The sequence below is a fragment of the Gloeophyllum trabeum genome, assembly GCF_000344685.1.
Source record: "Gloeophyllum trabeum ATCC 11539 unplaced genomic scaffold GLOTRscaffold_00001, whole genome shotgun sequence".
NCBI lineage: Eukaryota > Fungi > Basidiomycota > Agaricomycetes > Gloeophyllales > Gloeophyllaceae > Gloeophyllum > Gloeophyllum trabeum.
In genome coordinates, this window is record NW_006920410.1 from 1140414 (window position 1) to 1157563 (window position 17150).

Below are 17150 nucleotides of genomic sequence, written 5' to 3' on the forward strand. Positions count from 1 at the left end.
AGGTTTATTTGTTGCAGCTCGCAGACGATCTGGAGGAGGTTGATCCGACACGAGTGCTCTGTCATTTTGCTCGATTCCCTCTGACGGACGAGCTTGCTGTTGTACTCATGTTATCTCAGGTAAGTCCACTTCATCATCTCCATATAGCTCCGCTGAACACAAACACTATCTTAGAACTAGGCATACAAGTCGGTTGCGCCCGTACCAGGCTGCGAGCCGCTCTCCCAGCCGCTCTTAGCCGCCGGTGGGCCGCCGCCGGCTATTGAGTGGCTTGCCGATGCAGCCACTGGCGGCCCGTCGGCGGCCCGATTATATACCGGACGATCCCGAATCAGGTATATCGCACCTTTATGCTATGTGTTACGCTATTTGCATCCATATTCCGGATTCGCTATCAACCCGAGATGTGCTTTGATATTTTAGCTATGATTCATTGTACTGTATCAGGCCAAAAACCGGACTTCCCCATTGTTCCATATATTTATCCATATTTGCTCTATCACTGGGTATATCTGCGGAAATTGATATTCAAATATGGTAATGCATTTGTTTCTATTTGATATTCCCTGACATTACCGTTGTAGGGGATCGTCTGTGGCTCAGCTCCCATATGGGGAGTATATGACTGTATATGGTGGTTGTGTGGAATTCACAATATTGTATTGACATATGGGACTGAATGCCACCGCGTGTCATATTATCGGTTGCTCGATGTGGAGTGAGGGTCGGAACTTGGGCTTCGATCGTATATGCGTGCTATGGAACCTGGAACCGAATACATTCGGGTCAGCCTCAAACACTTCCGGTACGCTCGCGGACTGTGATGTCACTGGCGCGTCCAGAAGATTGAAGACAGTATTCGCATATGGAGGACTGCGTTTCTTGGGTCCTCAAATACAAAATCAAGAATGAGTTGTATGATGTCACCCCCTTCTCCTTCTCCAAGACCCACTTTCAGGACTGTGAGCAGGGGAGCCAGTCTAAGTATCAGTAAGCTCGCTCCATAGTCTGGACTGATGAAGATGTGTCTCTGTCAAACTCGGCCCTTTGTAGGCTCCTGAGAGTGGCTTGCATCATGCCGGTCTGCCTGAGCCTGATGCAAGACGGTCTTGATGCTTCCTACCGGCCGTAAATGACATTTCTCGAGTCGGAAGGTGATTTCGGGGCAAGCTCGGCCCCTAGGTCCTCGCTGGGTGAAGCGCTACGCCTCTGAAGTACATCCGCAGGGACCCCTATGTCGTGTACTCCTGGATTTATACATTTAACATGTGCAAGGACGGGTACGTGCAGGATGTTCAGGATGATACGGCAGAAAGAGGCAGGCTTTAGAACACGAGTGATGGAATTACGTGGTAGGATGCTGGGAACGGATGCCTCGGGCGTATATGTATGTATGTATGTCCACTCGTGTTTGATCACAGTATGCCCGATGCGCTTAATGTATCCACCTGCTCCGTTTGGTGATTCGAATGGCACGATATAATGGAATCAAGTGGCAGCTGTAAAGACAACAGCACGACGAGTAAGCATATAATGCTGAAACGTAACATTCGATACACTTACATCCTGCACGACGCCCCTAATCGATCTACACAACAACGGATTCAAACTCCGGCCAGACAGCAGTTCGATTTCCCACGCTCACAGCCTTTCTCCTAGCTTTGTTCCCTTGCTGCGACCGCACGTCTTCTACCTCTCTCTCTTCCACCTCGCTGTTGTTTCTCTCTTCCGTTCTCTGTCTTACGCGCAACAGTGAGTATTGGTTCTGGTGTCCTTCTTCTGGGACTTGCTCCAGGGCGATCGTGCTACATCTGAGCGAAAACGGTTCGAACGGACGACAGGCGACGCCTTAAGGCCGAAACGTGGCGGGGTGTCGTCTCTGCCAGCGACGCAGGCGGTATGGCATGTGGCACGGTTTGTAGGTGCTGGGGAATGCGACGACGACGCTTTTGCCATTGACTGGTTGCTGTGCTGGCGTCGTCGCCGCGCTTTGTGCCCAGTATGGCGCTTACGTGTGGTTCGGACGACGCGGCTGACCGATCACTTGTTCGTCCGAGTATAAAATCAGTGCGATGGCGACCCTGCCCTTACTCTTCTCCTCTCTATCCTTGACGACTCTCCTCGTCGGAGGCATCTCACTGACCCGATCTTTTCAATCAGGAAATAATCTTTCATGGCCGACAACTCATCTCACAGATTAGACCTCCGGGTGGGAGGCAAGTACAGGCTCGGGAAGAAGATCGGCTCGGGATCGTTCGGTGAGTTGGCCCTGTTGTATTCGCGTGAAGAATATGGCTGACGTTGCGTGCTTCGCAGGCGATATCTATCTCGGCATCAACATCATTTCCGGGGAGGAAGTCGCCATCAAACTCGAGTCCGTGAAGGCCAAGCATCCTCAGCTTGAATACGAGTCCAAGGTCTATAAGACCCTTGCCGGAGGTGTGGGTGTGCCTTTTGTCCGGTGGTTCGGGACGGAATGCGACTACAACGCGATGGTGCTCGACCTATTGGGGCCCTCGCTTGAGGATCTCTTCAACTTCTGCAACCGCAAGTTCAGTCTGAAGACCGTCTTGCTCCTCGCGGACCAATTGGTGAGTCAGCTCTCTGTTTCGATTATGCGTACATCGCTAACGTTCCTATGTAGATCTCTCGCATCGAATACATTCACTCTCGTAACTTCATCCACCGTGACATCAAGCCCGACAACTTCCTTATGGGAATTGGGAAGCGGGGCAACCAGGTCAACGTCATTGACTTTGGTCTGGCGAAGAAGTTCAGGGACCCGAAGACTCACCTCCACATCCCTTACAGGGAGAACAAGAACCTGACGGGTACGGCTCGGTACACATCTATCAACACTCACTTGGGTGTAGAGCAGTCTCGACGCGACGACCTGGAGTCTCTTGCTTACGTCCTCATGTACTTCCTCCGTGGATCGCTTCCCTGGCAGGGCCTCAAGGCTGCTACCAAGAAGCAGAAGTACGACCGTATCATGGAGAAGAAGATGACAACGCCGACTGACCTCTTGTGCCGCGGCTTCCCCAACGAGTTCGGCATCTTCCTCAACTACACAAGGGCGCTCCGCTTCGATGACAAGCCTGACTACTCCTACCTTCGCAAGCTCTTCAGGGACCTGTTCGTCCGCGAAGGTTTCCAGTACGACTACGTCTTCGACTGGAGTGTTCAGAGGGGTGCCCAGGAGGAGGGCAGCGCTAGCACTTCACAGAAGGCTGCTGCTGGCAGGAGGAAGGTCGTTCAGGAAGAAGAGGAGCCCCGCGTAAGTGACCGAATGTAAGTTGTGACGCTGAGATCTGAATCTTCATTTTTTGACTGCTCCTCCGGACAGGCTCCGCTCGCACACGCGTCAGCAGCAGCAGGCGGCCATGCCAGGCGCCGTGGGGCAACAGCGCCGTGGTCGTGATGATGCCAACCTCTGGTAGATGTGTTCTCTTCCTTCCCTTTCCGCGGAGTAGAGCACGTCCGGTTATGGGCAGTCCTGGTCGTGGTGTGGTCACAGGTTATGTTGGGGTGTTGTTTGTGTGTCGGTCGCGTTTTCTGGCTGCAATGGTCCGGAGTGATCGGAGGTCCCGTCGAGGCGTATCAAGTGATCGGTGTGGGTGGACTCAAACGCAGTGATAGCACGCCCGGTTTTGCCGGATACGTTGCGCATCCACGGCATCCACTCTTTCAATAGTCACGGCAACCTTCCGATATACCGCTCCGGCTCGGCGTCACTGTTGCACACATACAGCTCGATTTAATATGGCTTGGGCGGACCCAGGATGACTTGCTCGAAACCGTCTACGCAGACGGTTGCCTCCCATTTTTTTCCGTACGGACGCCTTTTCTTTTCAGGTTGACCATCGTTCTTCTGTAGAACACCATGGACAGCTGCCTTTTCCCTTGTCGTGTAATGCCCCCACTCGCGCCGTACCCCTGTTGAATCTTTTCAACCGCGTCTTATTCATCTGGCTTCCGTCCTGCCCTGTGTTATTTCCACATCTGCAAGCATCATCATCTTCATACACACGTTCCTTTGTTACTTTTTTACCCATTCCGTCACCATTTTGGGCTTATCAAGCTCTTCGCTGTCCTCCTTTCCTCCACTTCACCTTTTCATGTTAAGGTTGAAGGCGTGCTGGACAGGAGAGGGCGCCGCGTCTGATCTCTGCTGCCTTCAGGATGAAGATATGGGACTGCGGCTGAGGGTGCCAATAGGAGAGAAGAGATCTGCCGAAGAACACCAGAAGCTATGTTTCACCATGTCAATGTTGGCAAGGCACTCATGACTTCGTGTCTCTGGAGGGTTGAAGGTGTCGAAGTTAGGGCGGCAGGAGATTCAGGCGCGTTCATGTCTATTTAATATGCGACTGGGTTGTTGCTATACGCCGCCCGTTTCTGTTACGAGTCTGCAAGGATCGTTGTCTTGCGTATCATGTCATTGCAGCCTTGTATATATGATATTTCCAGTACGCATAGCAAGGAATCGCAGGTCATTCGCCTTGCAATATATTGGATGTAGGATGATCGAACATTGAGATTGAATATTGAACGGATGCTGTGCAACACGCGCTTTTAGAAGCCACCACGTAGCTTGGGATTCGGTCACTTCGGCGTACTGGTGCTCCCGTTAGTCTCTGTAGCGCGGGCTCTCGACCTCTCTGTCTGTGACTAGCAGCCATGGCGGCTCTTATTATCAAGAAGGAAGACGAGAGCGGACTGAGTTCGTACTACAATAACAAGACGACTATCATCCAGGAGGCTAGGGTCTTCAACGAATCTCCCATCAGTCCGCGAAAATGCAGGGCATTATTGACGCGTATCGTATATCTCTTATACGTTGGAGAGACGTTCGGGACCCAGGAGGCCACGGAACTGTTCTTTGGAACTACTAAACTGTTCCAACATAAGGACGTGAGTCTTGAAGTTCGACGTGTTATGCCTAAGATACTACGCCGGTTCGTCTTCACAGAGTGCCCTTCGACAAATGGTCTATCTCGCCATCAAGGAACTATCCACGACAGCGGAGGACGTGATAATGGTCACTAGCAGTATCATGAAGGATATGCAACCGAACTCGGAGGTCATCTACCGGTCGAATGCTATCCGTGCTCTTTGTCGGATTATAGACGTGCGTTCTCATTCCTACTCAGCTGATTCTGATAATTGAGGTGAACTTAGCCGTCAATGGCCCAAGGAATAGAGCGCTTCTTTAAGGCCGCCATTGTTGACAAGAACCCTTCCATTTCCTCCGCCGCTCTTGTTTCATCATATCACTTATTCCCTCATGCGAAGGACGTTGTCAAGCGATGGGTGAATGAGGCTCAGGAGGCTGTCAGCGGGAAGTCCTCGAGTTCGTTCTTCGGCGGCAGCTCCAGCAGCGGTTATTTGGGCGGATGGGGCTCGCAAACTCAGTCGCAAAGCGGGTATCAGGCCATTCCTTCAACCAGCTACATCACTCAGTATCATGCTTTGGGTCTGTTGTACCTAATCCGGCAACAAGATAGGATGGCTGTTACCAAAATGATCCAACAACTGGGCGGTGGAAAGTCTGGCACCGGCACTACACTGAAAAACCCTATGGCCCTATGCATGTTGATTCGCTATGCTGCAAAAGTCATGGAGGAGGACCCGAAGTGAGATTTTTTACCGTTTTGCAGCCGAACGGCTCTGAGAATATCTATAGCATGCAGAGACAGATATTGGAACTCCTGGAAGGTTGGCTACGACACAAGAGCGACATGGTAAATCTTGAAGCTGCACGAGTCATCTGCGAGATGAAGAATGTGACTCCCGCTCAGTTAACGAGACCCATTGCAGGTGGGTCATATGTTTGGTTCCTGTCCGCTGTTACCCATACTTGCATCACAGTCTTGCAATTACTCTTGTCATCCCCTAAATCGACTCTCAAATTCGCTGCAACCCGTACACTCGCCTCCCTTGCGTTAACGCATCCAGCTAGCGTCGCCACATGCAATATTGAGCTGGAGAACCTGATATCTGACCCCAACCGCAGTGTCGCGACCTACGCTATCACAACCCTGTTGAAGGTACTTATGTCCCCTTACGAGTCCTGTTACTCGTGACTCATTGGACGTTATAGACTGGTAACGAAGCGTCCGTGGATCGCCTCATGAAACAGATCACAGGTTTCATGAGCGAAATCTCTGATGAATTCAAGGTTATCATTGTCGATGCTATCCGGACCTTGTGTCTCAAATTCCCAGGAAAACATGCTTCCATGCTAGGATTCCTGTCTGGCGTTCTGCGCGACGAGGGTGGCTATGACTTCAAGAGAGCCGTTGTGGAAGCTATATTCGACATGATCAAATTTATTTCCGACGCCAAGGAGCAGGCCTTGTCCCATCTGTGCGAATTCATCGAAGATTGCGAATTCACAAAACTGTCCGTTCGCATTCTCCACCTGCTTGGGTTGGAGGGACCGAAGTCGCCGCAGCCGGCCAAGTATATTCGGTACATCTACAACCGAGTGGTGTTGGAGAATGCTACTGTCAGGTCAGCGGCGGTCGCCAGCCTTGCGAAGTTCGGGGTTGGCGTGCAGGACACCTCATTGCAGAAGAGTATCAGCGTCTTACTGAATCGTTGTCTGGACGATGTCGACGACGAAGTGCGCGACCGAGCTGCTATGTATTTAAAGGTCATTAAAGAACCAGAGCTGGCAAACGTTTACGTTAAAGAAGGTAACAAAAAATGAGTTCTTCGTAGGGATCAGTCTGACCTAGATTATTGATAGAGTCAATACCTTCGCTCGCGGCACTGGAGCAGAAACTAGTCGCATATGTGAACGAGCCCGACGCTGCGGAACAACCATTCGATATCAACTCAATACCAAGGGTCAGCCGAGCACAAGCAGTTTCTGAAGCAGCGCGTGAGTGACGTTATTACACTAGTACGACTAAACTTGACCTCGGCGTATTCCAGGTCCAAGTACCTTGGACACCATTAGTGCGCCTACTGCCAAGAAGAGCGCGAGCCCCCCTCCACCAACTGCTGCAGAGACTCAATCAGCATATGCTCAACAGCTTGCGGAAGTGTCAAACTTCGCTTCGTATGGCCCTGTTCTGCACAGCAGTTCCAAGCCCACACCACTGACGGAGAGCGAGACCGAGTACCAAGTGTCTTGCGTCAAGCACATTTTCAAAGAGCATATCGTATTCCAGGTTTGTTACTGTTCCACGTAACCGTTACTGCATCGTCGCTCAGACCACACTGTAGCTGAACGTCTCAAACACACTGCCAGATACGATCCTGGAACAAGTTGCTGTTATTATGCAGCCTTCCACCGACTCCGGGCTTACAGAAGATTTCATTATCCAATTAGACTCTCTTGCCCCAACAACTTCGGGTGTGATCTACGTGTCGTTCACCCGTGATCACCCAGATGAATTCGCTATGACCTCATTCCAGTGTGTCCTCAAGTTCATCAGCAAGGAATGTGATCCAGCCACAGGTGAACCTGAAGAGGAGGGTTATCCGGACGAGTACGAACTGGAGGAGTTGGAGTTGACAGCAGCGGACTACATTGTCCCGACGTACGCAACCTTCTCGGCGGAGTGGGACCGTCTGCGTGGTGGTGCATCTGCTACAGAAACCTTCGCACTCTCTGCCATGGACAGTTTGAAGGGTAAGCGGATATTTCTCGCTGGAGAATAGTTGGTTGACAAGATTCTCTTCAGCTGCCTGCGACTCGATCATCGAGATCCTGAACATGGAGCCTCTTGGTGGCAGCGAGGTCCCCACGTCGAGCTCGGTGCACACCCTCCAGTTATCTGGCATGCTCCCCGGTGGCGGCGGCAAGGTGCTCGTCCGGTGTCGGATGACTTACTCCCGAGGGCAGGGTGTGACTTTGGAATTGGGTGTACGAGCGGAAAAACAGGAAGCGTGCAACCTGGTGCTGGCCGCCATTGGCGGCTAGGCACCAGGTGGGTTTCTTTCTCATGTTTGTAGATACGTGCAGGATATCATACCATTACCGGACGCTAGACGCTACTACGGTTCCTGTATCGAACGAACAGCACGGAGGACTATAGTTGATCCTCCGGCTTAGAAGTGGTGATCGGGTTGCGGCCGTTTACTCGCCGGTGGGGTCAGTCGAGCAAGGCGGGGTGCAGTACAGTCCGCGGTTCCCCATACAAATGTAGATGGTCTCACTGCTATCTGTCTATTCCCGCTGTCAAGGCCTTTGTCTCTCCGGTCGCGCTCTCTACCGCCGCCCCAGACATGCCTACGCCGTCCCTACCTGCGCCCAAAGTCATTCATGTCGACACGAGAGGAGCGGTAATACTGGAAGAGGAGTCGCCTGAGGTTGGTGCCCACGAGCCGTCGAGGCCAGGTCACGATCTTGACTGTTGCCTTTGGTCTAGACTAGGGACAGTCGAGGGATATACCTCCCAAATCATATCGAGCCCGTATCGCATATTGCAGTCGATGTGAGTGGTGTCATACTGGCACTTCTTTGCATCATGCTGAAATGACTACTTCTGCTGGGCCTGCGTAGATCGGCGGTTCTCTAGCCAAGGTCGTGTATTTCACGCGTTCGCCCGAACCTCCATCCTCCCCCTCAGTCGCTGCGACAAGGGGCACAAGTACTGCGAGTCCTCTGTCGACACCCCCATCAAGCTCGCCTACCAGCTCGTCACATTCCTCACCCCGATTCCCCGCCAGCAACTCCCATACGAAACATAACGGTGCTCTTACCCCTCTCGTCCTAGACGCACACAACCACGTCAACGGCAGCACTTACCCCTTTCCAAATCCTCAAAGCGTACACAATGCGCTGGAGATCGACGGTATGGATGCGAGCTTCTTGCACTCGTCGATCCTACAGCACACGACATCACTACGACATTTCCCCGGCGGTTCGCTAACCTTCGAGCGCTTCGAAACAGACAACATAGACGAATGCGTCTCATTCATTCAATCCCTTATCTCCTATTCCGCTGAGCTCAACGGCGTGTCGCTGGACGAGATGCGGCGGGGTGTGAAAATCGTCGCAACGGGTGGCGGCGCACACAAGTTCTACGACCTGTTCCAGGGCACGCTGGGCGTCGAGGTGGTACGGGAGGACGAAATGGAATGCCTGATAGAAGGACTGAAGTTCATCACACTCATTCCAGACGAAGTCTACTATTTCTCGGACGAACTCGTCCATGCAGTCTCACATGCAACACCGGGGTGCTCAGTTAACGGGAATGTCAATGGCTCTTCGGGATCTGTCACGCTAGAGAGGCCGGGGCCTAATCCGCCGCAGTTTGCGGTTACGTTTGAGCAGAATCCGACGCCTCAATTACCGTGTTTGCTAGTGAACATCGGATCGGGTGTCTCTATCATCAAGGTGGACGAAGATGGCAGTTTCGAACGTGTCAGCGGGACAAGCTTAGGAGGCGGAACTTTATGGGGCCTCCTAAGCATGTTGACTCAGGCAACCAGTTTCGATGGTAAGTTTGATTAGATTAGTGCTCCATGCGCTTGTCCGGACAGTTGGGCTCATACTTTCGTTCCCAGAGATGCTGGCGTTATCAGAGAAAGGGGACAACTCGACCGTGGACATGCTCGTAGGAGATATTTATGGGCAAGACTATAGTCGTCTAGGCTTGAAGTCGACGATGATCGCGAGTTCCTTCGGGAAGGTATTCAAGAAGAGCGGCGAAAAGCGCAAGTTCTCGCCGGAAGACATCAGCAAGAGTCTACTATATGCTGTATCTAATAATATCGGACAAATCGCGTACGTATCTTTCACGTCAGTTCCAGTGCTGTTGCTGATTTGGATCTGTGCATCAGTTACATGAACGCGGAAAAATATAATTTGGATAGGATCTACTTTGGCGGTTGCTTCATTCGAGGTACGGTCTTACCTGTTTGAGAGTGTCGTGCTAGTTCTCATGTTATTTCCCCAGGGCACGCGGCCACAATCGGAACATTATCGTACGCTATAAGGTTCTGGAGCAAGGGAACAAAGCGTGCGCTGTTTCTACGACACGAAGGCTTCCTGTGAGTGTGCACTCTTGCCACCGTTTCGCCGAGGCCTATTTCTGACTGTTGACCTGCAGTGGGGCTATCGGAGCATGGATAAGAAATATCGAGCGGCAGGATGAAGCCTGAAATAGACATCGGCCGGGCCTGTATGGGATATCTGCTATCTACTGCGGACTATGGAGGAGAGCTTGTTATTTATTGGCACATATCTCACAACGTGTATAGTAGGCACTAGGATAATAAACCAGCATGCAACAGTTTCATAGAAACAATCTTGTCTGAAATGAGTGGATTTGAACGAGAAGGCTGTGGTGGCCGTACAAACGGAGAAGGCATTGGCCGAGGATGGCAAGTGCCGTAAGAGGGAGGCCGCATCGGACGAGCGATGCGTCATTTCGATCTCGTACCGACCGTGGCTCCGACAAGGAAGGAAGGACCGTGTCTTTGTTGCACTGCTTTTGACTCTGCTCAATGCGGTTCAAACAAGTCCCGCCTGCTTCCGACTTGTCTGACTCTGCCTTTGTGCTTTGTCTCGGTGTCGAAGGTTCCGGGGAGTGGCAGCGGCAGGTGGGCAAGGTTGCCGAGTGTTGCAGGACGTGATGTATGCAGCAGCAATGAGGGATGTCATAGCATACGTGATACATAGCCACGTGCGGACGAAAGACCATCCAATCCGGGTCCAATTGATGCAGATTATTGATGATTCCAGACAGGGTTAGGCACATACACATGCCGTCTGTCTCCGGCTTTATGGAGCTCCCATGCAACGCCCGGCTGGCACGAAAACTTCGTCGAGCTTTGTAGGATTTTATAGCGGTCGTTTGCGCTGCTGCAAACCCTTTGCCATCGCGTCAAGCAGTGGCAGGTCGGCCAGGAGGTACCCGGCGGAATCAAGGCCTCGATCTCGGCAATCGAAAAGGCTAACATAGCAGCCATTTGCAGGCGTGGGAAAGCTGGGTTAATTAGCGATCCGAAGTCAATTAGCAGCAGCTTAGCAAACTGAGCCGACCTTGTCAGCCCTTTATACACCCTTTGTAATTTCATCCCACTGCCTTCTTCCCTCTCCTCTCCATCCTACCAGCCTTTCCCGCTATGGTTACCTCCTTTGCGTCCTGGCCTCGCTCTATTGATGCTTCGTCCGACGCAGGCGACAACGACTCTGTTATCATGGACAAGCAACAGCAAAAGAAACCTCGTCATAGGCACTCGGCCGTCCAGCTCGCCGCCTTGAACGAGCTCTACGACAAAAATGAACATCCCTCGCTGGAGGACAGAACATCTCTCGCGAAGAGGCTTGGAATGTGCGTTCCACCAGAACGTTTGCCACTCACCGATTGGTGGCTAACTGCGCTTCATTAATTTTACAGGGAAGTCAAGACCGTGAATGCGTGGTTTCAGAATAAACGAGCCTCAACAAAGAAACGACAGCAGCAACAACTACAAAACAAGGCACAAAGATCTAATAACCCTTACGAGCTTCCGCCTATATCCGCTCTATTGGCGTCCGCACCGTCCCCTTCCACATCGAGCCCCGTTTCTCGCCCTGTTCATCGATCATCGTTGCCCGTGGAATACGACGATTACTTTGACGAGGAAGACCATATAATGCACAGTCATCTTCCGCCTATCGGAGGCTATCCCCCACATCAGTCAGCTTTCTACGCAGGAACTGCTGAGGGTAGGCATATTATCGAGTCAACGCCGGAGCCGACCGTTCCCCGCAAGATGCGCTTTAGGCCCACTCCTCAGCAAACCGAAGAACTGAGAAAGGTTTACAATGTCAATCCTCACCCAAGTAAGGAAGAGCGCGAAGAGCTTGGTGAGAGTATCGGAATGTAAGTCTGTCTTATCTCCGTGTTTAAAGGTGTATATCTAATCACTTGCATTATCTATAGGCGATATCAAAGTGTAACGAACTGGTTCCAGAATCAGCGCAGTCTTGCGAAGAAACGCAAGGAGGATGAAGCTGACGGTCTCAACTCTGATGCTCATTCTGTAGCGGAGTCCCGTCGTACACGCACGTCGTCTCCTGTCACCTACTCCGCCTTCCCGCCGGCCTCCTCGCATCCCTCGTTAGGTCTCGGTGTGCCATCGGCGTCTGCCCTCCACCCGTCTCTTCGTCCGTCTACTCCCTCTGTTCCGCGATCCATGCCCTACTCCGTCTCCGGTAGCTCCCGAGCTCGCCCTCGTCGCTCACGACCTGAACCTTACCAGCTAGAGAAGCTCAAAGACCTGTTCCGTCGTACCAGCACTCCCAGTATTGAAGAGCGCGGTGCTCTTGCTTTGGAGATTGACATGGAGTTGAGCAAAGTGACGAACTGGTTTAGGAACCTCAGGCAAACCGCTAGGAGGCGAGGCATGCGAGTCGAAGACTTCTTGGACGAATACGATGGCGGGTCGGCTGAAGTCTCCCGGGCTGGAACGCCCGCTCCTTCTGGTGTATCCAGTGCTGCGTCATTACCAGATGATGCCGATAGGATGGAGATGGACGTCGAGGATGCTGACTCGGGTTTGAACATGCGTTTGACGTCCCGCAGCCATTCCGATGCTTCAGATGAAGAGTATCAAGAGGAGATCGTCACGCCCTCGCCCTCCCCGCCGCCTTCAGCCTCTGCCCCGGTGAAGGTGCATACGACATCGCCGATCTCTGACTGGGCGGAGAAGACGTGCATGGAACGATGCGCGATGCATGGCGTGAAGATGGAAGATGCTCTACTGCTCTTGAGCTTCCATCAATCCGCCGTTCTCGGGGCCTAATGAGCTTACTTGCTTGCGGAATATGAGTCTGGCTGCATTGTAAGCCTGCCCGCATCTTCGCTGATGGAAGCGATCCTGATACTTCTACCCATAGAATTGACCTACACACGACTAGTCAGCCTATCATCACCATAATACGATACCGCCCGCGCACCCCTGTTGAAATTGCCCTCTGAGCACCTGCACACATTATTCTTATTTCTCTCTCCTCCCCCGTTCCTGCAATCCTGTCTTGTCTACATTGTGCGCACGTACCCTATGTCTATAATCATTCCTGCACAGACTCTGTCGTCGTCGTCGAAGAAGTGTGTCTAAAAGCATGAATGTGATCATAGTTTTCTCGTGTTCCGTTTCAGTTCCCATGTATCTATGTTACTACCGAATTTTAGTAGCATAGTGCCTTTCATCCTGTCCGATGAACAACTTATCGACCCCGGCCCTGGATGAAAGATGGTTATCGTCTTCCATACCGCGCGAGCTTGCGGAGTGTCATTGTTTGCTCCGTCACGTATGTAGGCAAGCCACTATTCGCACAAAGGCCACTGAGTCGCGGCTGAGTAGGCTCAGGTAGGATATGCCCCATTGCCCTGGATGAAAGCTGATAAACTACGAATATGTTAGAGCCACCTTCACAAACCTGGACTCTGTGGGGTAGTTGGACACCATGCAGTCTCCTAGGGACGCAGGGAACACCTGTTGGACGGTGTCTCCTTCAAGTCTCCCTCCTGAAGTATGGCTTATGGTCTTTTGCTGGGTTTACCAGCCATGGTGTATCCTGTCGAGTACGAGCCATTCACACCGCCTAAGGCTACGGATTCCCGATATTGCGCAGATATATATGCCAATATCGCGTCGAAATGCGCTTTGGCGTCAGTATGCAAGGCTTGGCGACAGCTTTCCCTCCCGCTCCTGTTCGAAATCGTCATCATCCATCGCACCTCTCAAGCTGCTGCGTTGAAGGACTTCCTGGAGCGACAACCTGAGTATAGGCGCTTCGTCAAGGCAGCTATCATCCGGCCTCTAGGGCATCCATACCAGGACCCCTCCATGGAGGAGGATGTGGACTGGATCCCCTCAGAAATGGCACTGGCCATCGTTGGCATGTGCCCAACCCTTGATGTCCTCTCGCAGCCTTGGTGGTTTCCCTCGTATTCCTATGGCAGCTGCCATCAGCCCATGCTTGCCCTGGAGAGCATCAACCGCTCGCCCCCGTCGCACAGGGATCACTTTGGGCTTTGGAACCCTCAACACAATTTCGCGACGGCTGCGCCGAGCCTCGCAAACATCACACGGCTGGACTGGGTCTACGGCTGCAGCCCCAACGTATACTTCTTCCACAGCATGCTCAGGCACATGCACAGTCTGCGCTATCTCTACGTGAGCTCTCACAGCCAGTACACCGACCGCTACCACCCGCTCGACGCGTTCGTGCGTGTCCCGTCGCTGACGACCCTGCGTCTGCGCATCCACAGCCCCGAGCTGATCAACGGGATAAAGGCCTGGCAGCTCCCGGCGCTCACGCACTTCATCCTGGACGCGTGCCCGCGGCGGCTCGGGCAGCACCAGCTGCAGACGCTCGCGCGCACGTTCCACGCGCGCCTGCAGGTCGTCGAGCTCGGCGCGCACATGCAGTTCCTGCTCGCGGACTACGTGTCGCCGCTCCTGCGCGCGTGCCCGGGCCTGCGGCGCCTCGCGTTCCACCTCTCCTTCGCGGCGCTCCCCGCTCCGGGGCCCGCGCTCGCGGCGCTGGAGCAGGTGAGCGTGCATATCATGCCGAATGAGTTCTCGCTGGATGCGTACCATGAGCTGGGTGTCGTGCCCGCGACGGTGCTGCGCTTCGCGGAGTGGTGCGCGCGCTTGCAGACGCTGGAGTGCGTGAGGCTGTACGGGAACTGGGGGAAGGTGTTGACGGATCCTCATGCAGAGCTCGTGCAGGCGAGACGGGTCATGGGATGCTGCAGGTGCAGGTTTGAGCTCCAAGACGGGCATCGAGTCGATTTCGCCGGTCTTGTCTGAAAGCTTGGGTGCTGCATGTATCATTTGCTGCCTGTGTATGAGTGCTAGAAAATGTATGTTTATTTGCAGATCTTTGTAGCGATGTCTCGACCTGTATCCATACGCCCTCACTGTAGGAGTAACACAGGGGAACTGTAAAATCTGGCTGGTTATTATCTGAAAACAAAGGCATGTCCGCATTGCGATGCAGCGAGACAGCGCACACTGGCAATATTACATCTGGTTTATCTTTTCTATACTGTGTCATCCCTGTAGTAGATCTTCCAAGAAGAAGCGTCGAGGGCCTTTCTCAATTCTGAGTCTTCCAGAACCGTGCTCCAGTCGCCGTAAAGCGCCAGATCATCCAGCTCCTCGAGTCGACGAAGCCACTCAATCAGCCTTAGCATATGCATGCGGAACAACTCCAGATCCAGCTCCTCGAGCGAGCCTATGTGCAAACACACCTCCCTCAGCCCCGTGGCTACAATCGCCGAGCGCGCCACCGACGGTATCACGGCGTACCGCGGGTAATAGGACAGCTGGCGGAGATGCGGGCAGAGCGTAACTGCCAGCGAGACGACGTCCGACTGGCGGAAATGCTTCTCCTTCCCGCGGCCGAGCTCAAGCGTCTCCAGCGTGCGCCCGAGCTTCTCGAAGAGGTGGTGCACGCCGCGCTCGTGCACGCCGCCGACGTACACGTCCTGCTCCTCGATGATGAGGTGCGTGAGCGCGGGCAGGTCCCAGCGCGCGAGTTCGCGGTACATGGCGGCGTTCTCGAGGCGCAGGCAGAGCGTGCGGAGGCGCGGGAGGCGGAGGACGCCGGACGTGGGGTGTAGCGCGTGCGCGCCGGTGCCGAGGGAGGTGAGGGAGAGCCAGTGCAGGTGCGGGAGGCGCGCGGCGAGGGTGCGGAAGAGCGGGACGTTGAAATTCGCGGAGTACTCCCATTCGAGGCGGGTGATGCTCGTTGGGTCGGGGATGGGGTTCGGGGAGGGGGTGGCGTTGCGGAACGTCCGCGGGGATCCGAACGAGGGCCGCATGGCGAGCTTGATGTTGGGGCACGCGCAGAGGATGGGCGCCCAGTCGTAGTAGGAATATATCGGGGCCTGGTAGGAGCAGATGTGGACGGACGAGGCGTACCGGCCGTAGCCCGTGGACACCAGCCACGCCGCGGACGGGACGATGTCAAAGGCGTCCTCGCGGGGGCGGGTGAAGACGATGTGCTCGTAGAGGAACTCGGTGGCGAGGGAGCGGCATTGGCGTGATAGTAAGACGAGGTTGTACTTGAGGTTGAGGTCGGTGCTGGGGTCGTCTCGGGGAATGGTCGTGTTGCATTCTGCGAAGGGGGTGTATTCTGCGATGAACTTGACGGCGGGGGGAGGCCAGGTTGCCCAGCGGAAGATTTGGAGTAGTAATTCCGGGGGGAGGGCCATACCTGGTGACTCGGATGTAGTTCAAGACGAAGCACGGATGCAGAAACATCGCTCGGTGAAGGTAGGTTCGTTATCAGCTGGAAGCTGAAGCTAATCTTGGACCATCGGTGTATTTCGGGTCATGAGAGCGCTTGGTGAACCGCTGCATTCAGACCTCCACAAATACACGCCCAATGCGTCGTAAGGTTCTCGTGAGGTCGCAGCCGAGGTCTCGCGTCGACCTTGCTTCGGAAGGCCCGGTAGACCCCGACGTGACCTTGTTTCGGCATTTCTGCCCAGAGATGTGTGCGCCATCATTTGAGATGTCAGCGCTAAGGTCAGAGCGGCGTCTTCTTGAGACTTAGCGAGGGACATCTGAGCAAGACCGCCCTGATACCGAGTTGACATCCTCTTTGGGCTTTACTGGACATTAGCTCATAACCTCAGGTAGAGATGATACCTTGCGCTGCATATAAAGGCTGTACCTTGGACTACAGGATAACTTGAGGCCTCGAAGTATTTTAGGTATTAATAATATTGATTAGAGCAACCGGAACAGATGTAGTACTACGGCGTAAGGAGTGCTACACAAGTCCCCACTATCCGTTTGTGGGACTTAGAGAAATATCAAGGACGGGACGTGTCTGACGCGAACTGAATTCGAGCGGAGATTGAACTCGAGCGACTTCACCCGTGGTTCAAGTCGTTCCACTTCTTCAACTCCGTCTTTCACTCTCACTCGTACTCTCACTCTCACTCCGATTTCCCGCTCCTTGTCGCTGACTCGCCCGTCCGCCGCACCACGAGACAGTTGACTGCCTGCGTGACAGAGCTCTGGCTGCGATGTCCAACACTCATTGCTAACTGGTAAGTGATGAGGAACTTTCTCCGACATGTCACTCACATTCATACAGGGAACACTCAGGAGGATATTTTTATTCACTCAACATTGAGCTTTTGGTCGTGGAGTGCATCTGGGGTCAAGGTGAAATT

General features: G+C 53.4%; 6 protein-coding genes across 6 annotated transcripts; 5 read left to right on the forward strand and 1 right to left on the reverse strand.

Moving 5' to 3' along the window:
- Positions 1-1698: 1698 nt before the first annotated feature.
- GLOTRDRAFT_67767 (casein kinase I isoform delta) lies at positions 1699-4530 on the forward strand. Its single transcript, XM_007862551.1, has 5 exons — positions 1699-1752; positions 2161-2258; positions 2317-2591; positions 2645-3291; positions 3347-4530. The coding sequence occupies exons 2-5, from the start codon at positions 2174-2176 to the stop codon at positions 3438-3440; spliced, it is 1101 nt and encodes a 366-aa protein (XP_007860742.1). The 5' UTR covers positions 1699-1752; positions 2161-2173; the 3' UTR covers positions 3441-4530.
- Positions 4531-4592: 62 nt separating this feature from the next.
- Positions 4593-8088, forward strand: GLOTRDRAFT_67772 (Coatomer, gamma subunit). Its single transcript, XM_007862552.1, has 10 exons — positions 4593-4914; positions 4973-5131; positions 5182-5636; positions 5687-5820; positions 5872-6050; positions 6104-6701; positions 6755-6889; positions 6943-7181; positions 7237-7645; positions 7698-8088. Exons 1-10 carry the CDS (start codon positions 4681-4683, stop codon positions 7934-7936), a joined length of 2781 nt encoding a protein of 926 aa, XP_007860743.1. The 5' UTR covers positions 4593-4680; the 3' UTR covers positions 7937-8088.
- A 33-nt stretch (positions 8089-8121) lies between these two features.
- Positions 8122-10258, forward strand: GLOTRDRAFT_52307 (fumble). The gene is made up of 7 exons (XM_007862150.1): positions 8122-8325; positions 8385-8450; positions 8519-9458; positions 9526-9745; positions 9802-9863; positions 9918-10011; positions 10071-10258. Exons 1-7 carry the CDS (start codon positions 8242-8244, stop codon positions 10120-10122), a joined length of 1518 nt encoding a protein of 505 aa, XP_007860341.1. The 5' UTR covers positions 8122-8241; the 3' UTR covers positions 10123-10258.
- Positions 10259-11163: 905 nt separating this feature from the next.
- GLOTRDRAFT_32332 (homeobox-domain-containing protein) lies at positions 11164-12753 on the forward strand (the record flags this gene model as incomplete). Its single annotated transcript, XM_007862111.1, has 3 exons — positions 11164-11297; positions 11364-11831; positions 11892-12753. The coding sequence occupies 3 exons, from the start codon at positions 11164-11166 to the stop codon at positions 12751-12753; spliced, it is 1464 nt and encodes a 487-aa protein (XP_007860302.1).
- A 1626-nt stretch (positions 12754-14379) lies between these two features.
- GLOTRDRAFT_102104 (uncharacterized protein) lies at positions 14380-14769 on the forward strand (the record flags this gene model as incomplete). Its single annotated transcript, XM_007863408.1, has 1 exon — positions 14380-14769. One exon carries the CDS (start codon positions 14380-14382, stop codon positions 14767-14769), a length of 390 nt encoding a protein of 129 aa, XP_007861599.1.
- A 233-nt stretch (positions 14770-15002) lies between these two features.
- GLOTRDRAFT_124056 (uncharacterized protein) lies at positions 15003-16178 on the reverse strand (the record flags this gene model as incomplete). The annotated part of the gene is made up of 1 exon (XM_007863407.1): positions 15003-16178. The coding sequence occupies one exon, from the start codon at positions 16176-16178 to the stop codon at positions 15003-15005; it is 1176 nt and encodes a 391-aa protein (XP_007861598.1).
- Positions 16179-17150: the final 972 nt, after the last annotated feature.

What these genes read in the sequence shown, in the direction of transcription:
- GLOTRDRAFT_67767 (XM_007862551.1), top strand. Translation starts at nt 2,174, where the DNA reads ATGGCCGACAACTCATCTCACAGATTAGACCTCCGGGTGGGAGGCAAG. An exon ending in GATCGGCTCGGGATCGTTCG is followed by an intron (nt 2,259 to 2,316) that starts GTGAGTTGGCCC and finishes CGTGCTTCGCAG; the next exon opens with GCGATATCTATCTCGGCATC. An exon ending in CCCCGCGTAAGTGACCGAAT is followed by an intron (nt 3,292 to 3,346) that starts GTAAGTTGTGAC and finishes TCCTCCGGACAG; the next exon opens with GCTCCGCTCGCACACGCGTC.
- GLOTRDRAFT_67772 (XM_007862552.1), top strand. Translation starts at nt 4,681, where the DNA reads ATGGCGGCTCTTATTATCAAGAAGGAAGACGAGAGCGGACTGAGTTCG. An exon ending in AAACGTTTACGTTAAAGAAG is followed by an intron (nt 6,702 to 6,754) that starts GTAACAAAAAAT and finishes GATTATTGATAG; the next exon opens with AGTCAATACCTTCGCTCGCG. An exon ending in AGCAGTTTCTGAAGCAGCGC is followed by an intron (nt 6,890 to 6,942) that starts GTGAGTGACGTT and finishes GGCGTATTCCAG; the next exon opens with GTCCAAGTACCTTGGACACC.
- GLOTRDRAFT_52307 (XM_007862150.1), top strand. Translation starts at nt 8,242, where the DNA reads ATGCCTACGCCGTCCCTACCTGCGCCCAAAGTCATTCATGTCGACACG. An exon ending in TATCGCATATTGCAGTCGAT is followed by an intron (nt 8,451 to 8,518) that starts GTGAGTGGTGTC and finishes GGGCCTGCGTAG; the next exon opens with ATCGGCGGTTCTCTAGCCAA. An exon ending in AATAATATCGGACAAATCGC is followed by an intron (nt 9,746 to 9,801) that starts GTACGTATCTTT and finishes TCTGTGCATCAG; the next exon opens with TTACATGAACGCGGAAAAAT.